The following is a 26,752-nucleotide window of genomic DNA, read 5'->3' as shown; positions in this document are numbered from 1 at the left end:
AAATTGGTTAACATGGTAGTTGTTGTAATTGTCTTTTAGATGTGGACTCAATGTGGTTGTTGTAATTGGCTTGAAAATTCGTAACATCAAGACTAGTGAGATGTTTGTTATTGTAATATGGTAATTGGGAGTTATCTAGATGTTATGGCTTGTTTGATATGTTTATTTGTGTTACTAAATTTTAATAAATTTTAAAATTAGGGTGTAGTCATTGTCATTTGATTTGGCTTATTTGATTTGGTAATTGATTAGTACAACTGATATAAATTTAGTCATTGTCATTATATCTATGTTTATTTGTGTTACTTATGTAATATATGGCTTCTTTGATAGATTATATGGCCACCTCACGTAATTGGATTGATCATGAGGAGGATGTACTACTTACCATCCTCGAGGAGATGGTTGCTGATGGTGTTAGGTGTGAGACCGGCAGTTTTAAGGCTGGTACTTTTGTAACGGTTGCCTCCAAGATGAGGGAACAAATTCCTGGCATTAATATAGAGCCGAAGCATATACAAAACAAATTGAAGCGTCTGAAAGAAAAGTATTCGTCTGCATATGACATGATGAATACATCTGGATTTGGTTGGGATGATAAGAAAAAATGTGTTGTTGTGGATAGTGACGAAATACTACAGGAGTGGGTGAAGGTAAATTTTTTTTTCTTATTCTTTATCAATTAGTTGCTTTGAAAGTCTTAACCTTGATTTCTTTGGGTTCTTATTGTAGAAACATCCCAATGCATCTTGCAAACCAAATAAGCCATTCCCATTGTATCCACGGCTATGTACGGTGTTTGGGAGAGACCAAGCCACAGGTAGCATTGCTGAATCAGCGGCAGATGCAATTGAAAATATGGGTTTGGAAAGTGAGGATTGTGAGACTTCTGAGATACCTCCGCTTTCACCTACCCCATCTCCTTCTGTTGCTACATCTAGTGTTTCTCAACCTGTTAGGAAGAGGAAGAGGAGCAAGAATAATGGTGATGCAAATATTGTATCTGTTATCAGTGAAGGTTGGAATAAAGCTGTTACTGAAATGAAGAAATTAGGTGAAAGTTTTACTTTTAGAGAAGCAAAAGCTAGACTACCTTCTGAGCTTCAGGCCATGAGTCTCCCATACGATCAGGTGTTAAGAATTTCAATGAAGTTAGTGAAGGATACCGATCTGATGGGCATTTGGACCACCTTGGATGACTCACAGAAGCCAGATTTCATTAAAGTGTTTATGGAGAGCCTTTGAGGTTTTAGTATTTGTGGTTTTAGTATGGGGAACTTTATCAACTTCTAAGTGTTTTCATTATTACTTTAGCAAGACATTATTTGTTTTTTAAGTCGGGACGAATGTTTGATTTCGGATATTTCATGTTTAAGTTATGCATATTTCATTTTCTTTGTTTAAGTTCTAAATGTTTAAACCCTAAAATGTTTACGATATGCATTATCATTAAACTTATATATTTTTCAACATTTTTCAACATTTGTCATGTGCTCTTATGTGGTTTGCCTTGTTCCTGCAATGGGGAATATTTAGAGGGGTGTCCTTCTAAACAAGGCCAATTCTAATGTTTGTAGAACCTAAACTCCCTGAACAACAACCCACAATTGAAAGGACCAAAATTAGGGACTAAAACTTGAATTGGGGTGTGGGTTTTGCAATTTGCACAATAAAATTTGATGGGTTTGTGGTGAAAATTCGAATGAAGGTGTGGAAAACGGGAAAAATTACAAATTTTAAAGGGGTTTGCATGTGAAACACAACATATACCTATTAAAATTTGGACCAAGAAAAACAAATAACGGATAATAGTGTTCAAATTTGAACAACTTATTAAAAAAAAAGAGTTATGTCTCGTTCCGCCCATAAAATTGTACCAAACAACAGACGGAACATGGATATTTTAGTCATTTTAATCTTTTGGTTCCGTTCCGTCCATGTACTACCAAACGCAGGACGGAACAACCGTCTTGTTCCGTCCTGCGCGTACCAAACATAACACAGAACATCTGTTCCGTCCCGTCCCGTCTCGTCCCGTCTGCGTACCAAACGCTACCTATATGAATGAATTTATGGTTATTAATGTCTTGGCTACAAAATGCGGCTTAATCCAAATAGAATGGATTTTGTTTGGTAGTTTTCCATAGGAAATTGGTATTTTTTTTTTCTTAGAATTCGTGTCCAACTTGGTATTTAATCTTAATTTAGCTCTATTAAAATGAAAACAATTTAAATTGAAAATGAAATAACCTCCACATTCAGTAAAAATAAATTCCATAAAAAACTGATGTGGGTGTTTATAAAGCGTTTTCGGTATAAAAAAAAAAAAGATATTATCTCTAAAAGAGTTTTTCATTTTAAAAACGCTTCCACACAAGTCCAACTTGTTAGAAATGCTACAAGAAAAGTATCTGCAAATTGGGTATCAAGTAATTAAGTATTTTACCTATATAAAAAAAAAAGGAAGAATCCATGCGTGTTAAAGCAAAAATCAGTGGGCGCACACTGACTAAATGGTATTTATAATGCACGTAAGACCAACTTGCAGGAGAATTTATGCTAATTTCTTTTTCTGTCTGTTTTCCTATTAATAATATTGTAAACCTTAGGAAGGACGCCAATTGGCTACTGGCTAGAGCCTTCAAGAACCTTCTCCTACTGCTGTAGCATCCACAGTAAAGGACCAATACCTAAGTATTTATAGGTAAGCCGGATTAACCCAGAAAAATAAAAAGAAAAGTTAATCATTGAGAGCGAGAAAGGAGGCGAGATCGATGGGGAAGGAACGCAGTGTAGGAATAGGCATGGATTATTCAGCAACAAGCAAATTGGCCCTAAGATGGGCGGTCGATAATCTGATCGAAGAAGGAGATCGCATCGTATTAATCCACGTTGAGCCACCCAAAGCTGCAACAAGCAGGAAGCAGCTGTTTGAGAACACTGGATCACGTACGCAGTCTCTCCCTCTACATATATACACTTGTTAATTGTCATTAGTTACCTTAATGATTTATTTTTAATTCATGACTTATCTATTATATATATATATATATGTATGTATGTATGTATGTATAAATCAATTACATCTACATAATTTCTTTTGGTTTTTGGTGCTTTTGATTGCAGCTTTGATTCCTTTGGAAGAACTTGTACTGGAGAGTAACGTCTCAAAGCAGTATGGACTTACTAATGATCCAGAGGTGCTTGATGTTCTTGATAAAGTTTCAAGAAGTAAAGGGGTATGTTACTTTGTTACATATTAATCTCATTTTTCATATTCTTTTGTATACTTTCTCATATTCTTTTGCATATCCTAGTTATCTATATAACAATTGGTGTACCAATCTACAGTAATTTGTATATACTATCCTTACGGTCGGTATGATAATCAAACAAATATTGATATTGTATACCAAATGCTGTAGATTGGTAGCCGTACTTTTTAAAATTAGTTTTTGTGCGTCGACATTAATTATTAGATTAGAAACTAGAGTGTGATTAATTTGTATGTGGATCGTGATTAGGCCAAGGTTGTGGCCAAGGTGTACTGGGGAGATGCAGGGGAGAAGTTGTGTGATGCTGTGCTAGATCTCAAGCTTGATTCGCTTGTTGTTGGAAGCAGGGGATTAGGCCTTATCAAAAGGTAACCATTATTTGACTAATTATCTCCACTAAATTAATTCACCTTCTCATAAAAACACAAAATTAAAGAGAGAAAATAAAGGTTTTGCGTTGGATTAATTTTTTGTTCCTACAAAATGGATGATTAATATGTGGTGAATTTGCAGGGTGCTGCTGGGCAGTGTTAGCAACTACGTGGTGACAAATGCTTCATGTCCAGTTACAGTTGTCAAGGAGGCGCAATCATCCAAACCATAAATCTCAAGGGAACTCTTTCAAATAATAACAAGTAGTTGTGAATTATAATGTGTTGAAATTCAAGGAAATTAGGGCTTGGGGGTATTTTGTGGGTTTTTTATTCTTTCCTTTTCGTAATTATAGAATGTTTTTATTCTGTCGGCTTTGGATTGATGGGTATTTGTTATGATATGATATATGCTCTTTGGCAAAGATGTTCAATTTTTATTTTTATTTTTGTAAAAGCAAATATATTCAATTTAATATCTTCCATTTGACTTTACGCATTCTATCAGAATAATGCTAAAGACACATTTTTATTAATTTCTTACACATTTCTATTATGACCATTGTTTTTATGATTTATCCAACCTAAGGACAAAAAGAAAATAAAGACGTGTGAGAAGCTTGAAGAAAAGTATGAAAATCACCCTTTGTATTATTGTTTCATAGAATCCTAATTAGTTGAATGATTTTGCCCAGTCTTAAACTCTAGGGTGGGCTGGGTGTCGGGAGTGGAAATCTAATTATGATGAGTTGTTCGCGTATGGAAGTGGAGGGAAGAAATCTCATTGTGTTATTTGACGGAATTACTAAGTAGATTCTCACTCCCTTTATGAGAGGGTAGATATCTCGTATACGATTATTACTAAAAATTTAATCTCATTTAATCTTTATTTATTAAAACAAAAACAAACAAAAAAGTAGATTGTTACGTTGGCTTGTGATGATTCCAGGTAATTGTTCCTTAATTGTAGTCCAAATAATCTTTAGTTATTTGTGAGACCAATTGGGTTTCGACATTGGATTATTACTTAATACAAGAAACAACTTCAATGAAATGTTTAATCAGAGTTCTTTGCTGATTGCAAATTTAATTAAGTCTTGTCATCAGCATACATACTCAGGAGCCCCCTTTCAACTTTTACAATTTAAAAGGGGGTAAAATGCTCAGCAGCCGGCATCAACTACTTGAGCAAAAGAAATTGTCACAAAGCAAACAAAAATGGACGCTCACTCCCACCCGAATTGTAAGGACAATAGTACAAGTACAGAAATAACCCTAACATGGCCATAACACACATAATCATAGAAGATAGGTCAATAATTCATTAGAGTAGCAAAAGGGAGACCTTTCTAACAAACAACATTCATCTTTTGCTTCCTGGCCATAACAAACTTCCTCCAAATTGTCGTGTTCTCCCTTGTTTTCTCCAAATCACTCTTCTTACTCTCAAGTGTCGTCCATAACGATAAAAAAAGGTCAATTTAACGCACATAACCAACCTTAGATAATAACTTCTCATACATTGCTCAATTGGGGTGTTTGAATATACCAACGTGATCTACTCAACTTCACGAACATCCTCATATTTTTAAAATAATTTTCTGACCTCCCACACTCCGCCACTCACCGGCCAAGCGCGGGCACGTGCCTGGCACGAGTGTGGAACCCTAACGGCATTAGGAATATTCCATTAAAACCCTAACATACGTTAACGACCGTTACCTGACGCCGTTAGAATATTCTGTTAACTCTGACGAAATATTCTCCTCCTTCTCCGGTGAGCCTCGCCGGTCGTCGCCGTCTGCAACTCGAATTCTCATCGGAAACTGGGAAAAACTTCAACCTTTAATATTTTCTTCATTTCTCAACCAAATTCCATGAAATTTGAACCAAAATGAAGCTTACAACGAGTAGAACAGAACCTTACCACTTTGGGGACCTAAAACCAATAGAATCTCACCGGAAAAACTCACGATATTCCGGCCAAACCTACAATTCACTGGAACTGGGCTTCCCGACGTCCAAAACACTTCAAAATTGTTCCCCAAGCTTCGTGAGAAGGTTCTAAAGCTCCCTATAACCTTAAAAACTTCTAAAAACCTCACGATCATGTGTGCAAGAACAGTGCTCCAATTCGAGGTTCCCTGGTTCTCGGGTTTTCGAAGGTTTCACGTCCAACCAACACCACCAATCGACTCCTGAGCTCGAAAGGAGTCCAAAAACACCAACGAAAACCACGATCCGTGCTTGAAATGGTTGGATGGAAGTTGTCCGTACGATGAGGAAGAAAATGGAAGAAATCCGAGAGAAGGAGAGAGAGAGAGAGAGAGAGAGTCACGGGGGAAGGATAGGTGTGTGTGAGTGTGTGTGATCCAAATAAGTTCACAACCAAAAAGAACAACTAAACAACACCCCAAACTGGAAATTAACCACCAAGGACAAAATCCTCATTTCACAACTACAATACAAATAATTCGGGACGGGCTGTAGCAATTTTGGTTAGCAATGATTATTTTATTAATAAGGCACCTAAAATTTTGGTTGCAAATTTAATTAAGTCTTGTCATCAGCATACATACTCAGGAGCCCCTTTTGAACTTTTACAAAGTAAAAAGGGGTAAAATGCTCAGCAGCCGGCATCAACTACTTGAGCAAAAGAAATTGTCACACACCAAACAAAATGGACGCTCACTCCCACCCGAATTGTAAGGACAATAGTACAAGTACAGAAATAACCCTAACCTGGCCATAACACACATAATCTTAGAAGATAGGTCAATAATTCATTAAGAGTAGCAAAAGGGAGACCTTTCTAACAAACAACATTCATCTTCTGCTTCCTGGCCATAACAAACTTCCTCCAAATTGTCGTGATCTCCCTTGTTTTCTCCAAATCACTCTTCTTACTCTCAAGTGTCGTCCCAGGTTTCTCACCATCTTCATCAGCAGCCTTCACATTGGAGCTAAGCTTAGATGGAAGCCTGTCAAGTTCACTCAACACTTTTTTGATGTCATTCACGAGCCGCTCCGCCAAAGTGCGAGAGAAGTCTTCCCTAATGACGACACGTAGCACGGTGATGTGTTGTGCGTCCGGGGGCATGGTGTATGCCGGAATTATCCATCCGAAGCGGCGAAGCAAGTCGGAGATTTCAAACTCGTCGTGGCGATGGTTATCCTTCAAAGAGAAGGCCACCAAGGGTACACCTTCGTCTTTGGAGACTATGTTGAAGCGACTTGTCTTCTCCAATCCTTCTTTTAGTACTATCATGTTTTCACGACAATTTTCCATGACATTCTTGTATCCCTGATTTACATATACAAGAATTAACATATTAGTATCACGTTTGAGACTTTCGTGCATATTAATTACTTGATCACAATTAGATGTCTCAATGATTTTTCTATTGGATTAATATTTTATGCAAGATGGTCTATCAGGAAATTGGAGGTGTCCTATTAGCCATTTGACATGTACATATAATTAATGGTTAAATTTTCATGATTATTTCATTTAGAAGTTATTAGTGTACTCACCTCAAAACCCAAGCGAATCAGTTGATAATATTGAGCAATAACTTGGCTGGAGCCTGCATTGTGAAAAACATTTATACTCAGTCGAAAGTTTAACATGTACTTAATTAAGTGAACTAATTATTAATTCTATCACTAAATTAATGAAGTCTTCTAAAAAAGTACCTTTTGAGAAGTTGAGGGTGAAAGTAGGTTGGTCAGCTCCAAGATAGTTGATATGGAAGATGAGTTCCTCCGGCAAATCTTCTTTGTTCCTCCAGATGACCCATCCAATCCCTGCGTACACAAGTCCGTACTTGTGTCCGCTAACGTTGATGCTCTTCACAAGGGGCAAACGGAAATCCCATTCCAGTTCTGGGTAAAGAAATGGAGCAATAAACCCACCACTTGCTGCGTCTACATGGATTGGAGTATCCCATCTGCGTCCCAAGTAGAAGATGTAAACCAGTAAATAATGTGTCACATCAGTTGGTATAATATCAGTTTAAAATACTACAATTCTTAATCTTCTACAAGTGCACCAAAGTCACAATGTACGTACATACGCCGACACCAACGAACTTGTAAGATAGAGATAGAGATAGAGATGCATACCCAGTTTCCTTGTTCTTCTCTATCAAGAGATCATTCAAGAGCTTCACATTTTCGAACTCACCGTTGAGGGTGGAGCCGAGGATAGCAGCAACGCAGATTGTGTTCTCATCAACCATTTCCACTGCTTTCTCAGGGTCCATTACATAGTAGCCCTCCCTCAACTTCACCTCCTTCAACTCCACCTCAAAGTACCTTGCAAACTTCTCCCAGCACACCTTAAATTTATACAACAAGATATATTTATTTAGTTCAGTATATATGTAGCAGAGGAAAAACGAGTCACAGTAGTTTGATTAATTGCAATGCTGAAAGTACCAAATTTTTTGTGCACTGGTTCTTAAATCACATTACATTACGCGACAAGTGATGTTCGAGTACCAACTAGTCATGATAACTAAGGCAACAAGTCGACCACCCATGTCACATACCGTGGTTCATCAATGTAGTTTAAGAATGTGTCTTCATAGCATAAATTGTACACTGACAGCTATATGAATACCTGGACATTGGCTCCGGTGACAATGTTGGGTTTGTCAACGGGTTTGCCCTCAGCTCTCCTCTTGTTTTGCCACTTCCTCTTGAATGCCAAGCCAGCCAACATGATGGCCTCAGAAGAGCCCACCGTTCCCACTCCAACTGCTGCCTCTGAATCTCCCAATGGTGCATTGAACAGATGAGCTATCATGTTTACGCACCGATTCTGTCATGTTTTCATGCGCACAATATCAACACACACATCAGTTCCATGTATGCACTAACTGTACGTGCACCCTTTAGCTTTCAGAATTTATCATAAGTTTTGTAAAATTAATTCTATAAATTAGTAGAAAACAAATTACAAATTCATTGTGAGTGGTTAATCGTATCATTTAGATTCTCATAATGAGTGTCATAATTGCATTTATCCTTCGATTTTTATTTGTCTCTCTAGAATGCATGTCAACAGCATTTCTCTTTCGATTTTTATTTGTCTCTCTCCTCACGTAAGACAATACAATCAGCATAATCGTGAGTTGTCCTCCATTAGTTGGTATACGCAAAGCTTTAACTTAGAGAAGCAAACGCAATGCTACAAAGATGGCAGTTGAAAAATCTAAAAGTTAGAGATCGGTTAAAAGATGAACAAAAAGAAAAAATTCACTGTTCGAATTCTAATTCGATTCCGAAACTTTAAATGTACGACTATGCAGTCAACATTTGGAAATTTCTTGACTGAGACTGATTCTAATTTTAATTCTAATTCAGCTTTAAAACTGATTCCTGCATACTCGATCGTCAATGAAAGTTTGGTCCCTCTTCTTGACCAAAGTCAAAACATGCATCCAATCTTTCACATCAACACGTTTTACAAAACGGACTGAATAATTTCTATATAAACCATGCGTGCAGTTAATCTTGACATATGTAACTGGTGATTTTATATTTCCTAGAAGGGGAGGGAATAGAAAATAAAAGTGGTCATACCAAAAAAACAAAAAAAGTAGTAAATACAAAAAAATAATTTATACATCTAACTAAGGTATTTTTCTTCACTTGTAAGTGAAAGGTTTTAGGTTCAATTTTCTCCAAAGACGAATTTGAACCACATTATTGTTAGTTTATTGTAAGACTAAAGTCACCCCTTTCCTTACAAATCGTTTTCTCAAAAAAAAAAAAAAAAAAAGTTTGACATTTTGACTCATCTTTTGTGTCTGTCAGCATTTGAAGTGAACCGAAAGAGAAAGGCTTTATTTTGGAATCAAGTTTACCCTAAATAAATCAAAATCAAAACAAAACAAACATGAGAAAAAAATATATTTAGTCATCAAAATTTGCATTCAGTCATTCCAAAAGTATTTCTAATATACTCTTTGAATAAGACTTCTGAAAATATTGGGACAATAATGTAGGTGAACAAATTAAAATTGTCCTCAAATTGATTAAAATTTTGCAGTTCATAAGTGCATTATTAAATCCAAATGTGCATAAGGTCTGACTATAAACACGAGTCCCTTTCTCCTAAACCGTATTGTCCAGGAATATAACTTTTGGCAAAAGACTAATCAGTGGAAGTTGAAAGCATAACAGGGCCGCAGATGGCGTTTGGTGATAGGCGGCACGGCAGCCCTTTCTTGTCCCTCCCAACTAAACTTGCTGACTAATGAAGGAAAATAAAGCTAATAGGCAAGCATCAGAAACCCTACCCCACTGCTAAGAATTCATTCCAAAGAATTCAATATCATTTTTACCCACTTCCTTTGTGGATTTGTAATTAGTGGTCCGAGTTTCCTAGTAACTAACTAAACATCAGAGTCAAAATATTAATTTTAAAACTAGAAAATTACTGAAAAATATAATGAAAAACTGTTATCTGAATTTTTATGATATTAAATACAGATTTGAATCCTATCCGAATTCAAATTGTAGAGATCTTAGAGATTCTCACATCCTAACCGTTCATCGTATATCGTGAGGTCATAAATTATTTTAGATTTTTTTATATAAAATTAAACATAAATAATACCTAAAAAAAACTAACCACACAATATACGATGAACGGCTAGGATGTGAAGATCCCTACGATCCCCACAAAGAAGATCTGAAGAGGATCCTCCTCGTCCATTAAATACCACTACTATTGAGAACTCAATCAACTCTTGTTATCGCTTAAGTAGTGAATAAGGTTTTGGGTTTCTACCCATGCATTCCGAGTTCTAAATTCTCTTATTTTCTAAATCCTTGTAATAGTTTTGAATATTTTCCCTTCTTTTAATAATAATATTTTTTTTTTTTAAAAGTCGTAATTGTTTTGGTAGTTATGTTTTTTGTTCAATAAATTGCTTATCGAGTTCAAATCATTATCTTTCTTTCTTAATATAGCTTTGGAGTGGTAATATCAACCGTAATTTTTTTTTTTTTTAAAAAAAAAAAACAACTCATTCTCATTAAAGGAAATCCATTTTTATTTTCGTGTAAGATTTTCACTTCACAAAGCCTTCCATGTGGTCCTAAGAACAATTTTTTTATAACTTTGCAACTTAAAATAATTCTTCTAAATATTTTGGCCACTGAACTAAGTTTATAGAGAAAATAATTTTCACTCTTATTAGTTTTTCACACTTTTTTTTAAAAAAAAATTTAACTTTCAAATTGAATAAATTAAATAAAAATAATGAACATAATTAAATAAAAGTGTGCAAAAAACCAAAATGAATTTATTTATCATTTTTTTCTTCAATAACAAAGACTATTTTCGTTGTTGGGGTACTTCGCGTCCGACACTGCATGACATTGATATATGTGGTGCGGCGAATCGATTTCACATTAGAAGTCCAAGTCCGTGGTTCTAGAAACTGAAATATCTATAAGCATGGCCAATTGGATTGGAATAATGCACGGGTCTCGGTCATATCACTAACACTATTCCTATTTAAATAATTTAACTCACGCCACTAAGTATTACTGTAGTGTTCATTTTCACTTGGAAATGAAAAGTCTTAAATTCGAATTTCGTAAATAGTAAATTCGACATCAAATTAATTTGCTCATCGTGTGGTTTAACCGAACTCCCTCTCCTTCTAGTGTACAAATACCAATGTACTAAAAAAATAAAAAATTTAATTCACAAAAATACCTTCACTTTTTTAATGTAATTAATATTTTTTGTTCAAAAAAAAAAAATCACAAAAACACCTACCTCGAGTTTTTCCTTCTTACGCACAAATTACAGATTGCCATGTTATTATCATTTTTCTTATTTGTGTTTTTATTAAACCACTTTAGGCATTACACATAAAATCTTTCACGCTACATAATTTCGGTACTACAACATATGGGCTAGCCTAGTGGTGAGGGTGTGGGTAAAGGGGTGGGGTAGTATAGGTCCTAGGTTCGATGAACGGGGTGACCTAGGTTCGATGAACGGGGTGGGTGGTAGTATAGGTCCTAGGTTCGATGAACGGGGTGACCTAGGTTCGATGAACGGGGTGGGTGGTAGTATAGGTCCTAGGTTCGATGAACGGGGTGGGTGGTAGTATAGGTCCTAGGTTCGATGAACGGGGTGGGTTAAAGGGGTGGGGTAGTATAGGTCCTAGGTTCGACGAACGGGGTGGGTTAAAGGGGTGGGGTAGGGGTGGGGTAGTAAAAAAAAAAAAAAAAAAAATCTTCAAAATTATACTAATTCAACGGTTGTGAATACTAATGAAGGTTTGAAATTAATGCAGGACAATATTTGAGTATTAACTATTTTACTCGTTAAGTTAGGTGGCCCAATAAAAACAAGACATGTGTTGAGTGCAGCTTTTAGCTGACCGTTTCGTTTGAGCAACACTGCTATGGCTTTGAAGTTTCTGTGGGACAATCGGGCAAAGAAGAAAAGAACGAATGTGAAGAAGAAGAAGATAGACTTTCCAACTGACGAGACGGCAAGACCTTTTCGTATTTTTTATGACAAGTAGAGAGGTTGTGGGATCTTTATTTAATAAAAATTTTAACAGAATTAGTTAAAAAGATTATTCCTTCTTATCATAACAAATTTAAGAATTAATACTTCCGAATTTTTAGTTTATTAACCAAAAAAATTCAATTAAGCTAAAGTTCAGGAATCCTCAGAAAATAATATTGCTATTACTACCAATCAGGCCTTAGCATGTGGATTATTAAACGTCGAACGCAATTAACAACGTCGCAAACATGGCATCTACTTTTAAAACATCTAAGAAAAGATTAAGTCGTTGTTTATGATATATAATAACCCTAATTAACGCGTCTACAATTAACATATTCTTACCCACTTCCACTACTAGAACGTTCTAAATTATGTCCATATTTTATGCTGTTCTTATTACTTTAATATAATAAATAATTTCTAAATGGGAGTGGATTCAGAGGCAGATTGTCTGCCCTTCTGTTTGGTGTCCTTTCTATCCCTTCCTATTTTGTGAGGTCACGGTTAAACCACGTCAATATTTTATATTGATTTTTTTTTTCTAAAGATAATAAGATAAAAAACAATAGAAATATAAAATGATGACGTGGGTTAACCGTGACCTTACAAATAGAAATGATAGGAATGACATCCAAATAGGAAGGGATTGACGATGAATGATATTGATAAAAAAAGATGCGACTTTTTAAAAGGAAATAAAAAGAAATGAGTAAATTTATTACCTGGAGCTCAGTGGTGATAGGGTACTCATCCATGTCGACGTAGTTCTTGTTGATGGAGGCCATCATGAGTTTATCACACTCAGGCTCCATCCATGTCGTCACGAACGATGCCAGATTCAGCCTAGGGTTCCCATCCAACATCAGCTCATCGTTTATGATCTGGTACGCTGCCTCCTTCGGGATCGAATTTTCCGCCATTTTGAACCTTCATGATAAAAAATCATCAATCGGTACGAATCATGCATATGTGCGTAGAGGGAAATTCGTTTTCATGCAAAATTGTACTATATAGTCCGACTGTAAACCTAAATTATGTAGTATGAGTTTTTTTCGCAAAATATATGATCTAGATTCACAGTATTACCGATGAAATAAAACCACAAAATGAAGAAATTCAAGTGATATAATTACCTAGGAAGAGAAGTTCGGACGTATCGAGAAGCGAAGGTTGAGTGGACGGAGACGTCCGACTCCGACGCAGCCCTTGAGAGAGCCATGGCGGTGATGATCGATCTAGAGATGTAAATGTGGTATTGTGTAGGAGATTGGGGTTTTGGGAAGGAAGAAGATGGATAGTAGTATACAACTGGGGGAGGACAGAGAGAGACACATATTTATAAGGAAAAACAAATTCCATATGTTTTTTAACTTTTTTTAAGGGAGACAACTGGGTAAAGTCATGATTATCCATCATTTTCAGGGGCCAGAAAGACTAACCGAGGTATTTCAGCATTCTCTGACCACAGTCAAGCAGACTCACCAACTTAGAGTCTCAAACTGTGATCTCCCTGTATTTTTGTACTTTAAGAGCTGAAATTCACGCTCTTACCACTAAGCCACTTCCCGTGGTTAACAAATTCCATATGTTAATTGGTGTTTCATTAAAAATGATTTGTATTGGAAACTGCCAGGTAAGCCCCTACATTTGGTCGGTGCGTTCGTCCTACAATATGGTTATTGAATTAGTATAATAATACATAGCCTAGAAGGAAGGGCATCCCTAAAGTTCAGGTTGAAATGTATAGATTATTCTTTTCTCTGTGACCCTCGCCCTTGGTTTTGAACTTGACTTTAGGATCCATTCAAAATCAGTGGCTAGTTTTTCTTTTCTATTCTTTGTTTCCTAAAACTGAGTAGGGTCAATAGTTAGACTTTCTGAGAAGAAGATGAAATATGAAGAATTTTAAGAGCATGTTAACTGACATGGACTAGAAATTGCAATAATTTTGATTTGAATTTCTTACGTTTACTAGAATATGGGTATATGAATCATTTCATTTCTTAATTTTTTTTTTTTCTTCTGTGTTTAGTGACACGCATTTGATTTTCTGTATTTAGCTTCTTTATTTCTAAGTTCTTCAATTCTTTCATTCTCACATTAGTATAAAGTAAACATGGCCTAAATTCTTTTTTATTTATTCTTCCAACAAGAAAAAAAAAAAAGCTTATTCTTTGTTTTCTTTTGATTATTGTTATTATTATTAAAAACTAGCAATTGTACACATGTTATGAATGTGCTTATTAAAATTTTAAAAATAAAATTTACAAAGAGAACAAATATAAAATGATTGTTAAAGCTTTTTAGTGACGACCTTCTAATAATTTTTCGCCATTGAAGAAGCTATTCATATCTTTAATGATTGGTTCTGGGCAACTATTTCGTCACTAAAAATTTATTTATTTGTGAGAAAAATGTGGACGCAAAAATGTGATCAACTGATATGGTTATCTCGCTGTGAGGCTTTAGAAAAAAAAAAAGTAAAATATTTTGTGTTTAATTAACTAAATTGCCCCATTATTTTTATTTTGGTTATTTTTCTTTAATTTTGTGGATTGAGTAAATTTGGTCTTTTCACTTTTGTTTTGGTTGACAAAGAGAATTTTGTTAATAGAGTTTAGATTATTTATCTAAAATATAAAACGATTTGTTATTGGCACTGTGAATTTTCTATATTTAAAAAAAATTATAAGAAGTGAAAAATAAAATTTTTAGAATGAGTAAAACATTTTTTCTCAAAGATAAATAGGAAGTGCTATTCAAAGCTCTCCCACAGAGTGCCGCAACAGTAGTGCCAAAAAATGGAAAGTTCGATTTGGAAAATTTGAAAGAACCAGTTTGACTGCGAAACTGAACTAGTCAAAACCCGGAAATCAAGTCAAAATTGATGAAAAACGTGTAATGACATGATTCAAATTAAAAATCAATTTGTGCACTTAATGCACAGGCTCGTTCTGGTAGCTTAGTTGGGGACATGATCCTGTTTGATTCATCCCCCACCTTTACAGCTTCTCTCCTTGTTTTTTCTTTTGTTTCCTTCTTCAGCCCCTGTTGTTCGCTCTTTTATTATTAAGTTGCATTCTTCCGTGCGGATTCTCATTGTTGAGTTTCAATAATGTTTAGTGGCTAATTTTCACCAACAACTAGGTTTATTATGCTTTCACAAAAATCCTTCAATTTGAGAAATTACGCTTACTAGGTTGGTCTTTACTTTGAAGACATGTGAGTCTTTTTTCGTATGAGCATTCATATTAGGAAATTAGTCATCAAATTCAATAATTTACATTACATCAAAACACAATACTTATGCAAAGTGATTAAGTTAAAAATGTTTCTTGCGTGAAACCTTATGTCTATCGTCTCTCTTCTCTATACCCCCTTCCTCTCTCTGTTGATTGTTCACTCTCACTCTCAGTCTCTCGTCATGAGTTTTTCATTTTCTTTCCTTTTCACGGAGTACAAGGTGAAGCCCATACGGAGGCTTTGGAGATAACGGGGTTGGTCCTCAACCCACTTGAGCAATTTGCTATTCTACCATTGATTTCTATGCATATAGGAAACTTGTATTTCTCATTCACAAATCCTTCTTTGTTTATATTGCTCATTCTCAGTTTGGTCATACTTCCGGTTCATTTTGTTACTAAAAATGGAGAAGGAAACTCAGTACCAAATGCCTAGCAATCCTTGATAGAGCTTATTTATGATTTCGTATTGAACCTGGTAAACGAACAAATAGGTGGTCTTTCTGGAAATGTAAAGCAAAAGTTTTTCTTTCGCATCTCGGTCACTTAAACTTTTTCATTATTTTGTAATCCCTAAGGTATGATACCTTATTTCGTAATCCCTAAGGTAGTATACAGTCAATAAAACAACACCATTTGACCTCAGGATCCATTACTATCAAACAAAATCGCCAGGCTTTTTCAATCCTGACTCCTTACCATATTCCAGCAGCTTCAAACTTTGATTTCCAGTTAGCTTCATAAACTTCTTGAAATATGTCCTTGAATCTTATATCATGAACAAACAAAGATATAGATAGGTCAGAAAATGATAAGTACAAATTTTAAATCCTTTTTCTGTTTGTCAAAACAGGGAAATTAGGAATCTGCGTACCTTCCGTCATACTTCTTCAGAATAGTATTTTTTGTGCTAAGATAAAGAGGCCACTTTTTCTCATAAGCTGTGGTCATGGAAGCCCCTGTAAAAGCACGGATGGACTGCATACCCAAGACAGATATACAATATAAGGGACAAACACAGTGACTCACAGCAATCAAGAAATTCTTTCAACAGAAACACGAAAGGAGTAACAAATTAAACCTCATCAGTGTTGTACATGGCCAATGCAACTCCCCCCTCCGCTGTAAAATTGTAAACCTCTAGCTCTGTCTTCTCATCCTTTCCTTCTGGTGCTGCAAGCATTTATCATGTAATAAGACAAAAAACTAAAGGAATTTAAGAACTATCACTTATCAAGAGAAACTTTGCACATATAATCCTTCTAAACTACAGTGCTGTACACAAATCTAATACTATCAAAGTAAAGATAAAAGTTTGCCAAACACCAATTTCAGTTTCCCAGGTCCTTTAATGACTGCATCAGTTGCTCGATACTGATCACCAAAAGCATGTCTTCTAATGCATATCGGCTTTGTCCAGCCTGAAAACAGAAACAATAAGCATTGTTCTAATCCGACGAAACTATAGAATCACCATATGACATTATAATACCTGGGACAAGGCGAGGGATGTTTTTGCAAATAATTGGTTCTCTGAAAACAGTACCTGTAGAAAAAGCAATCATTGTAATTTGAAAAGAATATTGTTCAAAAGATGAAAACGTATAGTTGACAGTTCACTAACCATCCAAAATATTCCTAATAGTCCCATTGGGACTCCTCCACATACTCTTCAAGTTAAACTCCTTCATACGAGCTCCATCTGTCAATTATAACAACAATATCATGAATTTTGTCAATCTCTCGGTGACGACTGAAAATATTAATACAGGATCTAGAGTTAGAAAACAAATGCATGTATAATTGTTCAGTAGTGTTGACCTGGAGTAATAGTTGCACACTTGATCGCTACATAGTACCTAAAATACCAAGTGTTAGAGATGTGGAATGAAATAGCAAACTAAAATTTCCAAGCAAAAAGATACTCTAAGCGCTCATTGTTCTTCCGTTCTAAGAACTTTAAGTAGAGATGCGATAAACGTACTTGAGAGTAGCCTCAGCACTTTCAACAGTAACCTGGTCATCAGTGGCATCCCGATGAGGAAGACCAAGGTCAAAGTATTTGATGTCTAATTCCACAGATGGCAAAATAAGCTGCAGATACAACAAAGAGAAAGAATCATATAAGCAACCACCATCTTGATCACAACAGCATGTAGTTACAAAAAGTAGTATTAGTGAAGCACTTAAGAGTAAGATGTAGAAACCTTGTTCTTAATGGATTTCCAGAAAACCCTTGTCATTTCGTCCCCTGTACCACATATCAAAAGACAGTATGAACAAGTGTACGGTGAAATTTCTTCGAGTCTCGACCCATGTACACAAGCGTATCAGTTTCGTAAAGTTAGAGTTAAATCAAATCAACAAGTGTGCCATGCGTATTAGATTCTCACTCCTTTTATGAGAGGGTAGATGTCTCACACACGATCATTATGGAAAATCTAATGTCGTTTAATCTTTATTCATTAAAAAAAAAAAAAAAAAAAAAAAGATTGTTACGTTGGCTTGAACCACCCTTCTTGTTTTTTAACATTGAATATTGATGATTCCAGGTAATTTTTCCTTAATTGTACTCCAAGTAATCTTTAGTTATTTGTGAGACCAATTGGGGTTCGACATTGGATTATTACTTAATACAAGAAAGAACTTCAATGAAATGTTTAATCAGATTTCTTTGCTGATTGCAAATTTAATTAAGTCTTGTCATTAGCATACATACTCAAGAGCCCCTTTTCAACTTTTACAAAGTAAAAGGGGGTAAAATGCTCAGCAGCCGGCACAACTACTTGAGCAAAAGAAATTGTCACGCACCAAACAAAAATGGACGCTCACTCCCACCCGAATTGTAAGGACAATAGTACAAGTACAGAAATAACCCTAACATGGCCATAACACACATAATCATAGAAGATAGGTCAATAATTCATTAGAGTAGCAAAAGGGAGACCCTTCTAACAAACAACATTCATCTTCTGCTTCCTGGCCATAACAAACTTCCTCCAAATTGTCGTGATCTCCCTTGTTTTCTCCAGATCACTCTTCTTACTCTCAAGTGTCGTCCCAGGTTTCTCACCGTCTTCATCAGCAGCCTTCACATTGGAGCTAAGCTTAGATGGAAGCCTGTCAAGTTCACTCAACACTTTTTTGATGTCATTCACGAGCCGCTCCGCCAAAGTGCGAGAGAAGTCTTCCCTAATGACGACACGTAGCACGGTGATGTGTTGTGCGTCCGGGGGCATGGTGTATGCCGGAATTATCCATCCGAAGCGGCGAAGCAAGTCGGAGATTTCAAACTCGTCGTGGCGATGGTTATCCTTCAAAGAGAAGGCCACCAAGGGTACACCTTCGTCTTTGGAGACTATGTTGAAGCGACCTGTCTTCTCCAATCCTTCTTTTAGTACTATCATGTTTTCACGACAATTTTCCATGACATTCTTGTATCCCTGATTTACATATACAAGAATTAACATATTAGTATCACGTTTGAGACTTTCGTGCATATTAATTACTTGATCACAATTAGATGTCTCAATGATTTTTCTATTGGATTAATATTTTATGCAAGATGGTCTATCAGGAAATTGGAGGTGTCCTATTAGCCATTTGACATGTACATATAATTAATGGTAAAATTTTCATGATTATTTCATTTAGAAGTTATTAGTGTACTCACCTCAAAACCCAAGCGAATCAGTTGATAATATTGAGCAATAACTTGGCTGGAGCCTGCATTGTGAAAAACATTTATACTCAGTCGAAAGTTTAACATGTACTTAATTAAGTGAACTAATTATTAATTCTATCACTAAATTAATGAAGTCTTCTAAAAAAGTACCTTTTGAGAAGTTGAGGGTGAAAGTAGGTTGGTCAGCTCCAAGATAGTTGATATGGAAGATGAGTTCCTCCGGCAAATCTTCTTTGTTCCTCCAGATGACCCATCCAATCCCTGCGTACACAAGTCCGTACTTGTGTCCGCTAACGTTGATGCTCTTCACAAGGGGCAAACGGAAATCCCATTCCAGTTCTGGGTAAAGAAATGGAGCAATAAACCCACCACTTGCTGCGTCTACATGGATTGGAGTATCCCATCTGCGTACCCAAGTGGAAGATGTAAACCAGTAAATAATGTGTCATATCAGTTGGTATAATATCAGTTTAAAATACTACAATTCTTAATCTTGTACAAGTGCACCAAAGTCACAATGTACGTACATACGCCAACACCAACGAACTTGTAAGATAGAGATAGACATAGAGATGCATACCCAGTTTCCTTGTTCTTCTCTATCAAGAGATCATTCAAGAGCTTCACATTTTCGAACTCACCGTTGAGGGTGGAGCCGAGGATAGCAGCAACGCAGATTGTGTTCTCATCAACCATTTCCACTGCTTTCTCAGGGTCCATTACATAGTAGCCCTCCCTCAACTTCACCTCCTTCAACTCCACCTCAAAGTACCTTGCAAACTTCTCCCAGCACACCTTAAATTTATACAACAAGATATATTTATTTAGTTCAGTATATATGTAGCAGAGGAAGAACAAGTCACAGTAGTTTGATTAATTGCAATGCTGAAAGTACCAAATTTTTTGTGCACTAGAACTTAAATCACATTACATTACGCGACAAGTGATGTTTGAGTACCAACTAGTCATGAAAACTAAGGCAACAAGTCGACCACTCATGTCACATACCGTGGTTCATCAATGTAGTTTAAGAATGTGGCCTTCATAACCTAAATTGTTTAATGATAGCTGCATGAATACCTGGACATTGGCTCCGGTGACAATGTTGGGTTTGTCAACGGGTTTGCCCTCAGCTCTCCTCTTGTTTTGCCACTTCCTCTTGAATGCCAAGCCAGCCAACATGATGGCCTCAGAAGAGCCCACCGTTCCCACTCCAACTGCTGCCTCTGAATCTCCCAATGGTGCATTGAACAGATGAGCTATCATGTTTACGCACCGATTCTGTCATATTTTCATGCGCATAATATCAAAACACACATCAGTTCCATGTATGCACTAACTGTAGGTGCACCATTTAGCTTTCAGAATTTATCATAAGGTTTGTAAATTAATTCTATAAATTAGTAGAAAACAAATTACAAATTCGTTTGGAGTGGTTAATTGTATCATTCAGATTCTCAGAATGAGTGTCATAATTGCATTTATCCTTGGATTTTTATTTCTCTCTCCTCACGTAAGGCAATGCAATCAGTATAATTGTGAGCTGTCCTCCATTAGTTGGTATACGCAAAACTTTAACTTAGAGAAACAAACGCAATGCTACAAATATGGCAGTTGAAAATTTTAAACGTTGGAGGTTGGTTAAAAGATGAACAAAATTAAAAATTCACTGTTCAATTTCTAATTCGCTTCCGAAACTTTAAATGTACGACTATGCAGTCAACATTTGGAAATTTCTTGACTGAGACTGATTCTAATTCTAATTCTAATTCCAATTCAGGTTTAAAACTGATTCCTGCATACTCGATCGTCAATGAAAGTTTGGTCCTTCCTTCTTGCATCATATCTTTCACATCAACACGTTTTAACGGACTGAATAATTTTTACGGAAATCGACTGGCTTCTTTGCCCTCCCAATTCTCATACATTTTCTTTCCTTTCTATTTGTGCAGTTACTGTTAAACCACATCAACATTTTATATTACTATTGCTTTTTGTCTTATTATCTATACAAAAAATTAATATAAATGTTGACATGGCTTAACCGTGACCGTAACCGCACAAAATAGGAAAGGATGAAAGTGTATGAGAAGTGAGAAGGCAGAGAAGCGAAGTCCTATGTAAACCATGCGTGCAATTAATTTTGACATACGTAACTGATGATTTTATATTTCTTAGAAGGGGAGGGAATAGAAAATAAAAGTAGTCACACCAATAAAAAATAAAAAAATAAAAAAAACTAGTAAAGGCAAAAAAAATAATTTATACATCTATCTACTATAATCGAATTGGCCAAGATTTTGGCATTGCCACATAGCAATACGATATTCCTCTTCACCTGTAAGTGAAAAGTCTTAAATTCAATTCTCTCCAAAGAAAAATTTGAACCACATTATTGCTAGCCTATTATGAGACTAAATCTACCCCCTCCGTTACAATATCGTTTCCTCAAAACAAAAAAAAACAAAAAAAAGTTCGACATTTCAACTCATCCTTTGTGTTTCTCCTTGTGCATTGAAGTGAATCGAAAGATAAAGGCTTTATTTTGGAATCAAGTTTACACTAAATAAATCAAAATCAAAATAAAACAAACATAAGAAAAAAAACTATTTTTAATTGTCAAAACTCGCATTCAGTCATTTTAAAAGTATTTATAATATACTCTTTGAACAAAACTTCTGAAAATATTGGGACAATAATGTAGGAGAACAAATTAAAATTGTCCTCACATTGATTGAAAGTTTTGCAGTTCATGGGTGCATCAAAATCAAATGTGCATAAGGTCTGACTATAAAGACACGAGTCCCTTTCTCCAAAACCGTATGCAAGCATTTTTGCTTATCATCATTTAATGTGGTGTATGTTCATTGCTCTAGTTATCATCATTAGATGATTTTGAATTTCGAGATTCGTATAGTGGATAAGCATAAATCTCAATATTCAAACTTATCTAACAACGATAAATAGGATGATGAACATACAACAAATTAAATGATGGTGAGCAACAATGCACTCAAACCGTCTTGTCCAGGAATATAATTTTTGGCACAGACCAATCAGTGGAAGTTGAAAGCATAACAAAGCCGCACATGGCCTTCGGTGATAGGCGGACAGCCCTTTCTTGTCCACCCAACCAAACTTGTTGACTAATGACCGTAAAATAAAGCTCAGAGGGAAGCATCAGAAACCCTACGCCACAGCTAAGAATTCATTCCAAAGAATTCAATATCATTTTTTTTTTTTTGTCAAAATATCATATTAATTATTAAGTACCCACTTGCTTCACTGGATTTGTAATTAGTGGTCCAAGTTTCCAAGTAACTAACTAAACATCAGAGCCAAAATATTAATTTAAAACTAGAAAATTACTGAAAAATATAATGAAAAACTGTTATCTGAATTTTTATGATATTAAATACGGATTTGAATTCCATCCAAATCTAAGTTGTAGGAATCCTCACATTCTAACTGTTCATCGTACATCATGTGGCTAGAAATTATTTTGAATTTTTTTATATAAAATTAAACATAAATAGTACATAACAAAAACTGACCGCACAATATACAATGAACGGCTAGAATGTAAGGATCCCTATAATCTCCAGAAAGAGGATCCAGAGAGGATCCTCATCCATTAAATACCACCACTATTGAGAACTCAATCAACTCTTGTTATCACATAAGTAGTGAATAAGGTTTTAAGTTTCTACCCATGCATTTCGAGTTCTAAATTCTCTCATTTTCTAAATTCTTGTAATAGTTTTGAACATTTTCCCTTCTTTTAATAATATTTTTTTTAAGCAGTAATTGTTTTGGTAGTTAGGTTTTTTATTCAATAAATTGCTTATCGAGTTCAAATCTTTATCTTTCTTAATATAGCTTGGACTGGTTATATCAACCGTAATTTAAAAATTAAAAATTAAAATTAAAAAAAAAACAGCTCTTTTCATTCTCATTAAAAGAAATCCATTTTTACTTTCGTGTAAGATTTTCACTTCACAAAGCCTTGCATGTGGTCCTAAGATCAATTTTTTATAACTTTGCAACTTAAAATAATTCTTCTAAATATTTTGGCCACTAAACTAAGTTTATAATTTATAACTTTTTTTTAGTGAGAGAAGATAATTTTCACACACTTTTATTAGTTTCTCACACATTTTTTTAGATTTTTAGCTTTCAAATTAAATCAATCAAATAAAAATAACGAATATAATTAAATAAAAGTATGCAAAAGTCAAAATGAATGTATTTATCAACTTTTTTCTTCAATAACAAAGACTATATTTTCGTTGTTGGGTACCTTGCGGCCGACACGGCATGACATTGATATATGTGGTGAATCGACTTCACATTTGAAGTCCAAGTCCGTCGTTATAGAGAATGAAAAATCTACAAGCACGGCGTGTTGGATTGGAATAATGCACGGGTCTCGGTCATATCACTAACACTATTCCTATTTAAATAATTTAATTAACGTCATTCATACTATAGTTTGATAGTATTCTTTTTTATTTGAAAATGAGAGATTTTAGGTTCGAATCTCGTAGATAACGAATTCGATATTAAATTAAGTTGTCCATTGTGTGACTTACCTAAACCTTTCTCCTTTTAATGTAAAAATATCGATCTACTCAATTCATGAAAATACATTTATTTTTTTAATGTAATTAATATCGTTTGTTAAAAAAAAAAATTTAAAAAAAAAAAAACACTCACGAAAATACCTGCCTCTAGTTTTTCCTTCTTACCCATAAATTACAAATTGCCATGCTACGAAATATGGACGGTTTTCATCAAAATTATACTAATTCAACGGCTGTGAATACTGATGAAGGTTGAAATTAATGAAGGACAATATTTGAGTATTACCTATTTTACTCGTTACGTTAGGTGGCCCAATAAAAACAAGACATGTGTTGAATGCAGCTTTTAGGTGACCGTTTCGTTTGTGCAATACTGCTATGGCTTTGAAGTTTCTGTGGGATAATCGGGCAAAGAAGAGAAGAACGAATGTGAAAAAGACGAAGAAGATAGACTTTTCAACCGACAAGACGGCAAGACCTTTTCCTATTTTTTCTGACAAGTAGAGAGGTTGTGGGACCTCATATTTAACTATTACCTCCTATCACTTTCTCTAAATCGAGAAATTTTTATAAGTGACGGGAACACATGACACGTGGTGTTCCCTCACACATGGTAATTTAACATCTTGGATATCCTTTAATTTTATATTTCAATAAGTATAAAAAACTAAATCACCATGTGTGAGGGAACACCACGTGTCATGATGTTCCCGTCACTTGAAAAAATTTCTCCTCTAAATCGGCAATTTTAATTAAAAAATAGCATCTAATGGCACAGAACATGAAAGTAAAATACATAAAAACATACTAAAAATATCCATTTTAGAGTTCTTCATCGAAATCAATTTGTTAATCCACATGAACTTACCTTATTTGTTGATCCACATGAAAAAGAATAGATCCAGTTGAAGACAAGAAGCCTAGAAGGCATGGTAACATGGTGAAGGATAGATCGGTCGGCTATCAGCCTATCATACAAAAGGCATTTGATTGGAGGAGAAATATTTTTTATAATTTAATTTGTTTTCATTCGATTTTTTTTATTATTTGAGAATATCAGAGCAGTATTTCCTAAACTTTAGTCTAATTTGAGGTTTAGTTTTTGAATTAAAAATCCGTGAGTATTGGTCAATGAACTTGTTATAATGTAAAAGAGTTGTTCTTTTTTGCTAATTTCGTTAAAACTTTCATTCATTTTTCATTCCCTTAAACCCTTTATTTGATGAAAGTTCTGACGGAGTTAGCCAAAAAAATCATTACTCCACATCATAATAAATTTAGAGATCAATACTCACGAACTTTTAGTTTATTGACCAAAATTCCAATTGAGCTAAAGTTCAGAAACCCTTAGAAAATAATATTGCGATTACTACCAATCAGGCCTTAGCATGTGGATTATTAAACATCGAACGCAATGAACAACGTCGCAAACATGGCATCTACTTCTAAAACATCTAAGAAAAGATTAAGTCGTTGTTTATGATATATAATAACCCTAATTAACGCGTCTACAGTTAACATATTCTTACCCACTCCCACGACTAAGACGTGCTAAATTTTATGCTGTTCTTGTTACTTTAATATAATAAATAATTGCTAAATGGGAGTGGATTCAGATTGACGATGAATGATATTGATAAAAAAATGCGACTTTTTAAAAAGAAATAAAAAGAAATGAGTTAATTTAATTAGTTACCTGGAGCTCAGTGGTGACAGGGTACTCATCCATGTCGACGTAGTTCTTGTTGATGGAGGCCATCATGAGTTTATCACACTCAGGCTCCATCCATGTCGTCACGAACGATGCCAGATTCAGCCTAGGGTTCCCATCCAACATCAGCTCATCGTTTATGATCTGGTACGCTGCCTCCTTCGGGATCGAATTTTCCGCCATTTTGAACCTTCGTGATCAAAAATCATCCATCTCACGATCAAATCAATCGGTACGAATCATGCACATGTGCGTAGAGGGAGGGAAATTCGTTTTCATGCAAAATTGTATTATATAGTCCGACTGTAAACCTAAATTGTATTAAGAATATTTTCGCAAAATATATGGTTTAGATTCATAGTACTACGGATGAAAAAAAAAACCACAAAATAAAGAAATTCATGTGATGTAATTACCTAGGAAGAGAAGTTCGGACGTATCGAGAAGCGAAGGTTGAGTGGATGGAGACGTCCGACTCCGATGCAGCCCTTGAGAGAGCCATGGTGGTGATGAGATCGATCTAGAGATGTAAATGTGGTATTGTGACGGAGATTGGGGTTTTGGGAAGGAAGAAGATGGATAGTAGTATACAACTGGGGGAGGACAGAGAGAGATATTTATAAGGAAAAACAATTTCTTAATTGGTGTTTCATTAAAAATAATTTGCGTTGGAAACTACCAGGTAAGCCCCTACATTTGGTCAGTGCGTTCGTCCTACAATTTGGTGATTGAATTCGTATAATAAGACTTTTGCACACCCCTCTTTCCTTAATGTAGATAACTCATTCAGAGGTCTTAGGTACGATTCTCGTCAAAGTTAAATTTGAACTATATTATTGATAACTTATTGTGAAGCTGAGCCCACCCATCTTTTCTTAATGTAGATAATCTCGATTATTAAGAAAAATGAAAAATGAAAAATAATACATAGCCTAGAAGGAAGGGCATCCCCTAAAGTTATTGCAGAAGATGTAAAGATTATTCTTTTCTCTGTGACCCTCGCCCTTGACTTTGGACTTTACTTTAGGATCCATTCAAAATCAATGGCTGGTTTTTCTTTTTCTCTTCTTTGTTTCATTAAACTGAGTAGGGTCAGTAGTTGATAGTTATAGACTTTCTGAGAAGAAGATGAAATATGAAGAATTTTAAGAGCATGTTAACTGACAGGGACTAGAAATTGAAAAAATTGTGATTTGAATTTCTTACGTTTATTAGAATATGGGTATATGAATTATTTCATTTCTTATTTTTTTTTTCTGTGTTTAGTGACACCAATTGAATCATAACATGTGAGTTTTACCTTGAAATCCAATTTCCTGTACTTAGCTTCTTTA

General features: G+C 35.1%; 4 protein-coding genes across 5 annotated transcripts; 1 reads left to right on the top strand and 3 right to left on the bottom strand.

Annotated features, from left to right (window-relative positions):
- The first annotated feature begins 2,631 nt into the window (after positions 1-2,631).
- LOC103956815 (universal stress protein PHOS32) lies at positions 2,632-4,141 on the top strand. The gene is made up of 4 exons (XM_009368857.3): positions 2,632-2,949; positions 3,127-3,239; positions 3,525-3,643; positions 3,789-4,141. The coding sequence occupies exons 1-4, from the start codon at positions 2,775-2,777 to the stop codon at positions 3,877-3,879; spliced, it is 498 nt and encodes a 165-aa protein (XP_009367132.2). The 5' UTR covers positions 2,632-2,774; the 3' UTR covers positions 3,880-4,141.
- A 2,053-nt stretch (positions 4,142-6,194) lies between these two features.
- LOC103956835 (glutamate decarboxylase 1) lies at positions 6,195-13,498 on the bottom strand. The gene is made up of 7 exons (XM_048566487.1): positions 13,331-13,498; positions 12,920-13,124; positions 8,271-8,471; positions 7,772-7,986; positions 7,343-7,596; positions 7,181-7,233; positions 6,195-6,950 (listed from the first exon to the last, which is right to left on the bottom strand). Exons 1-7 carry the CDS (start codon positions 13,414-13,416, stop codon positions 6,459-6,461), a joined length of 1,506 nt encoding a protein of 501 aa, XP_048422444.1. The 5' UTR covers positions 13,417-13,498; the 3' UTR covers positions 6,195-6,458.
- A 2,558-nt stretch (positions 13,499-16,056) lies between these two features.
- LOC103956836 (isocitrate dehydrogenase [NADP]-like) lies at positions 16,057-18,323 on the bottom strand. The gene is made up of 10 exons (XM_048566321.1): positions 18,316-18,323; positions 17,647-17,746; positions 17,424-17,533; positions 17,261-17,298; positions 17,064-17,141; positions 16,932-16,985; positions 16,759-16,860; positions 16,521-16,612; positions 16,314-16,417; positions 16,057-16,207 (listed from the first exon to the last, which is right to left on the bottom strand). Exons 1-10 carry the CDS (start codon positions 18,321-18,323, stop codon positions 16,135-16,137), a joined length of 759 nt encoding a protein of 252 aa, XP_048422278.1. The 3' UTR covers positions 16,057-16,134.
- On the bottom strand, positions 18,306-26,011 carry LOC103956813 (glutamate decarboxylase 1). 2 transcript variants are annotated; one of them, XM_009368855.3, is made up of 7 exons: positions 25,835-26,011; positions 25,404-25,608; positions 20,205-20,405; positions 19,705-19,919; positions 19,275-19,528; positions 19,113-19,165; positions 18,306-18,882 (listed from the first exon to the last, which is right to left on the bottom strand). In XM_009368855.3, the coding sequence occupies exons 1-7, from the start codon at positions 25,918-25,920 to the stop codon at positions 18,391-18,393; spliced, it is 1,506 nt and encodes a 501-aa protein (XP_009367130.2). In that variant the 5' UTR covers positions 25,921-26,011; the 3' UTR covers positions 18,306-18,390. The 2 variants fall into 2 exon arrangements, with proteins under 2 accessions (XP_009367130.2, XP_048422389.1); XM_048566432.1 differs by having other exon boundaries at positions 25,404-25,729; positions 25,835-25,963.
- Between the last annotated feature and the right edge of the window lie 741 nt (positions 26,012-26,752).

Source organism: the organism of the source record quoted next, unplaced genomic scaffold, assembly GCF_019419815.1.
Source record: "Pyrus x bretschneideri cultivar Hongxiangsu unplaced genomic scaffold, Pyrus_bretschneideri_v1 Contig41, whole genome shotgun sequence".
Taxonomy (NCBI): Eukaryota; Viridiplantae; Streptophyta; class Magnoliopsida; order Rosales; family Rosaceae; genus Pyrus; species Pyrus x bretschneideri.
The sequence above is the reverse complement of the archived record's forward strand: the minus strand, read 5'-3'. Positions and strand labels throughout refer to the sequence as shown.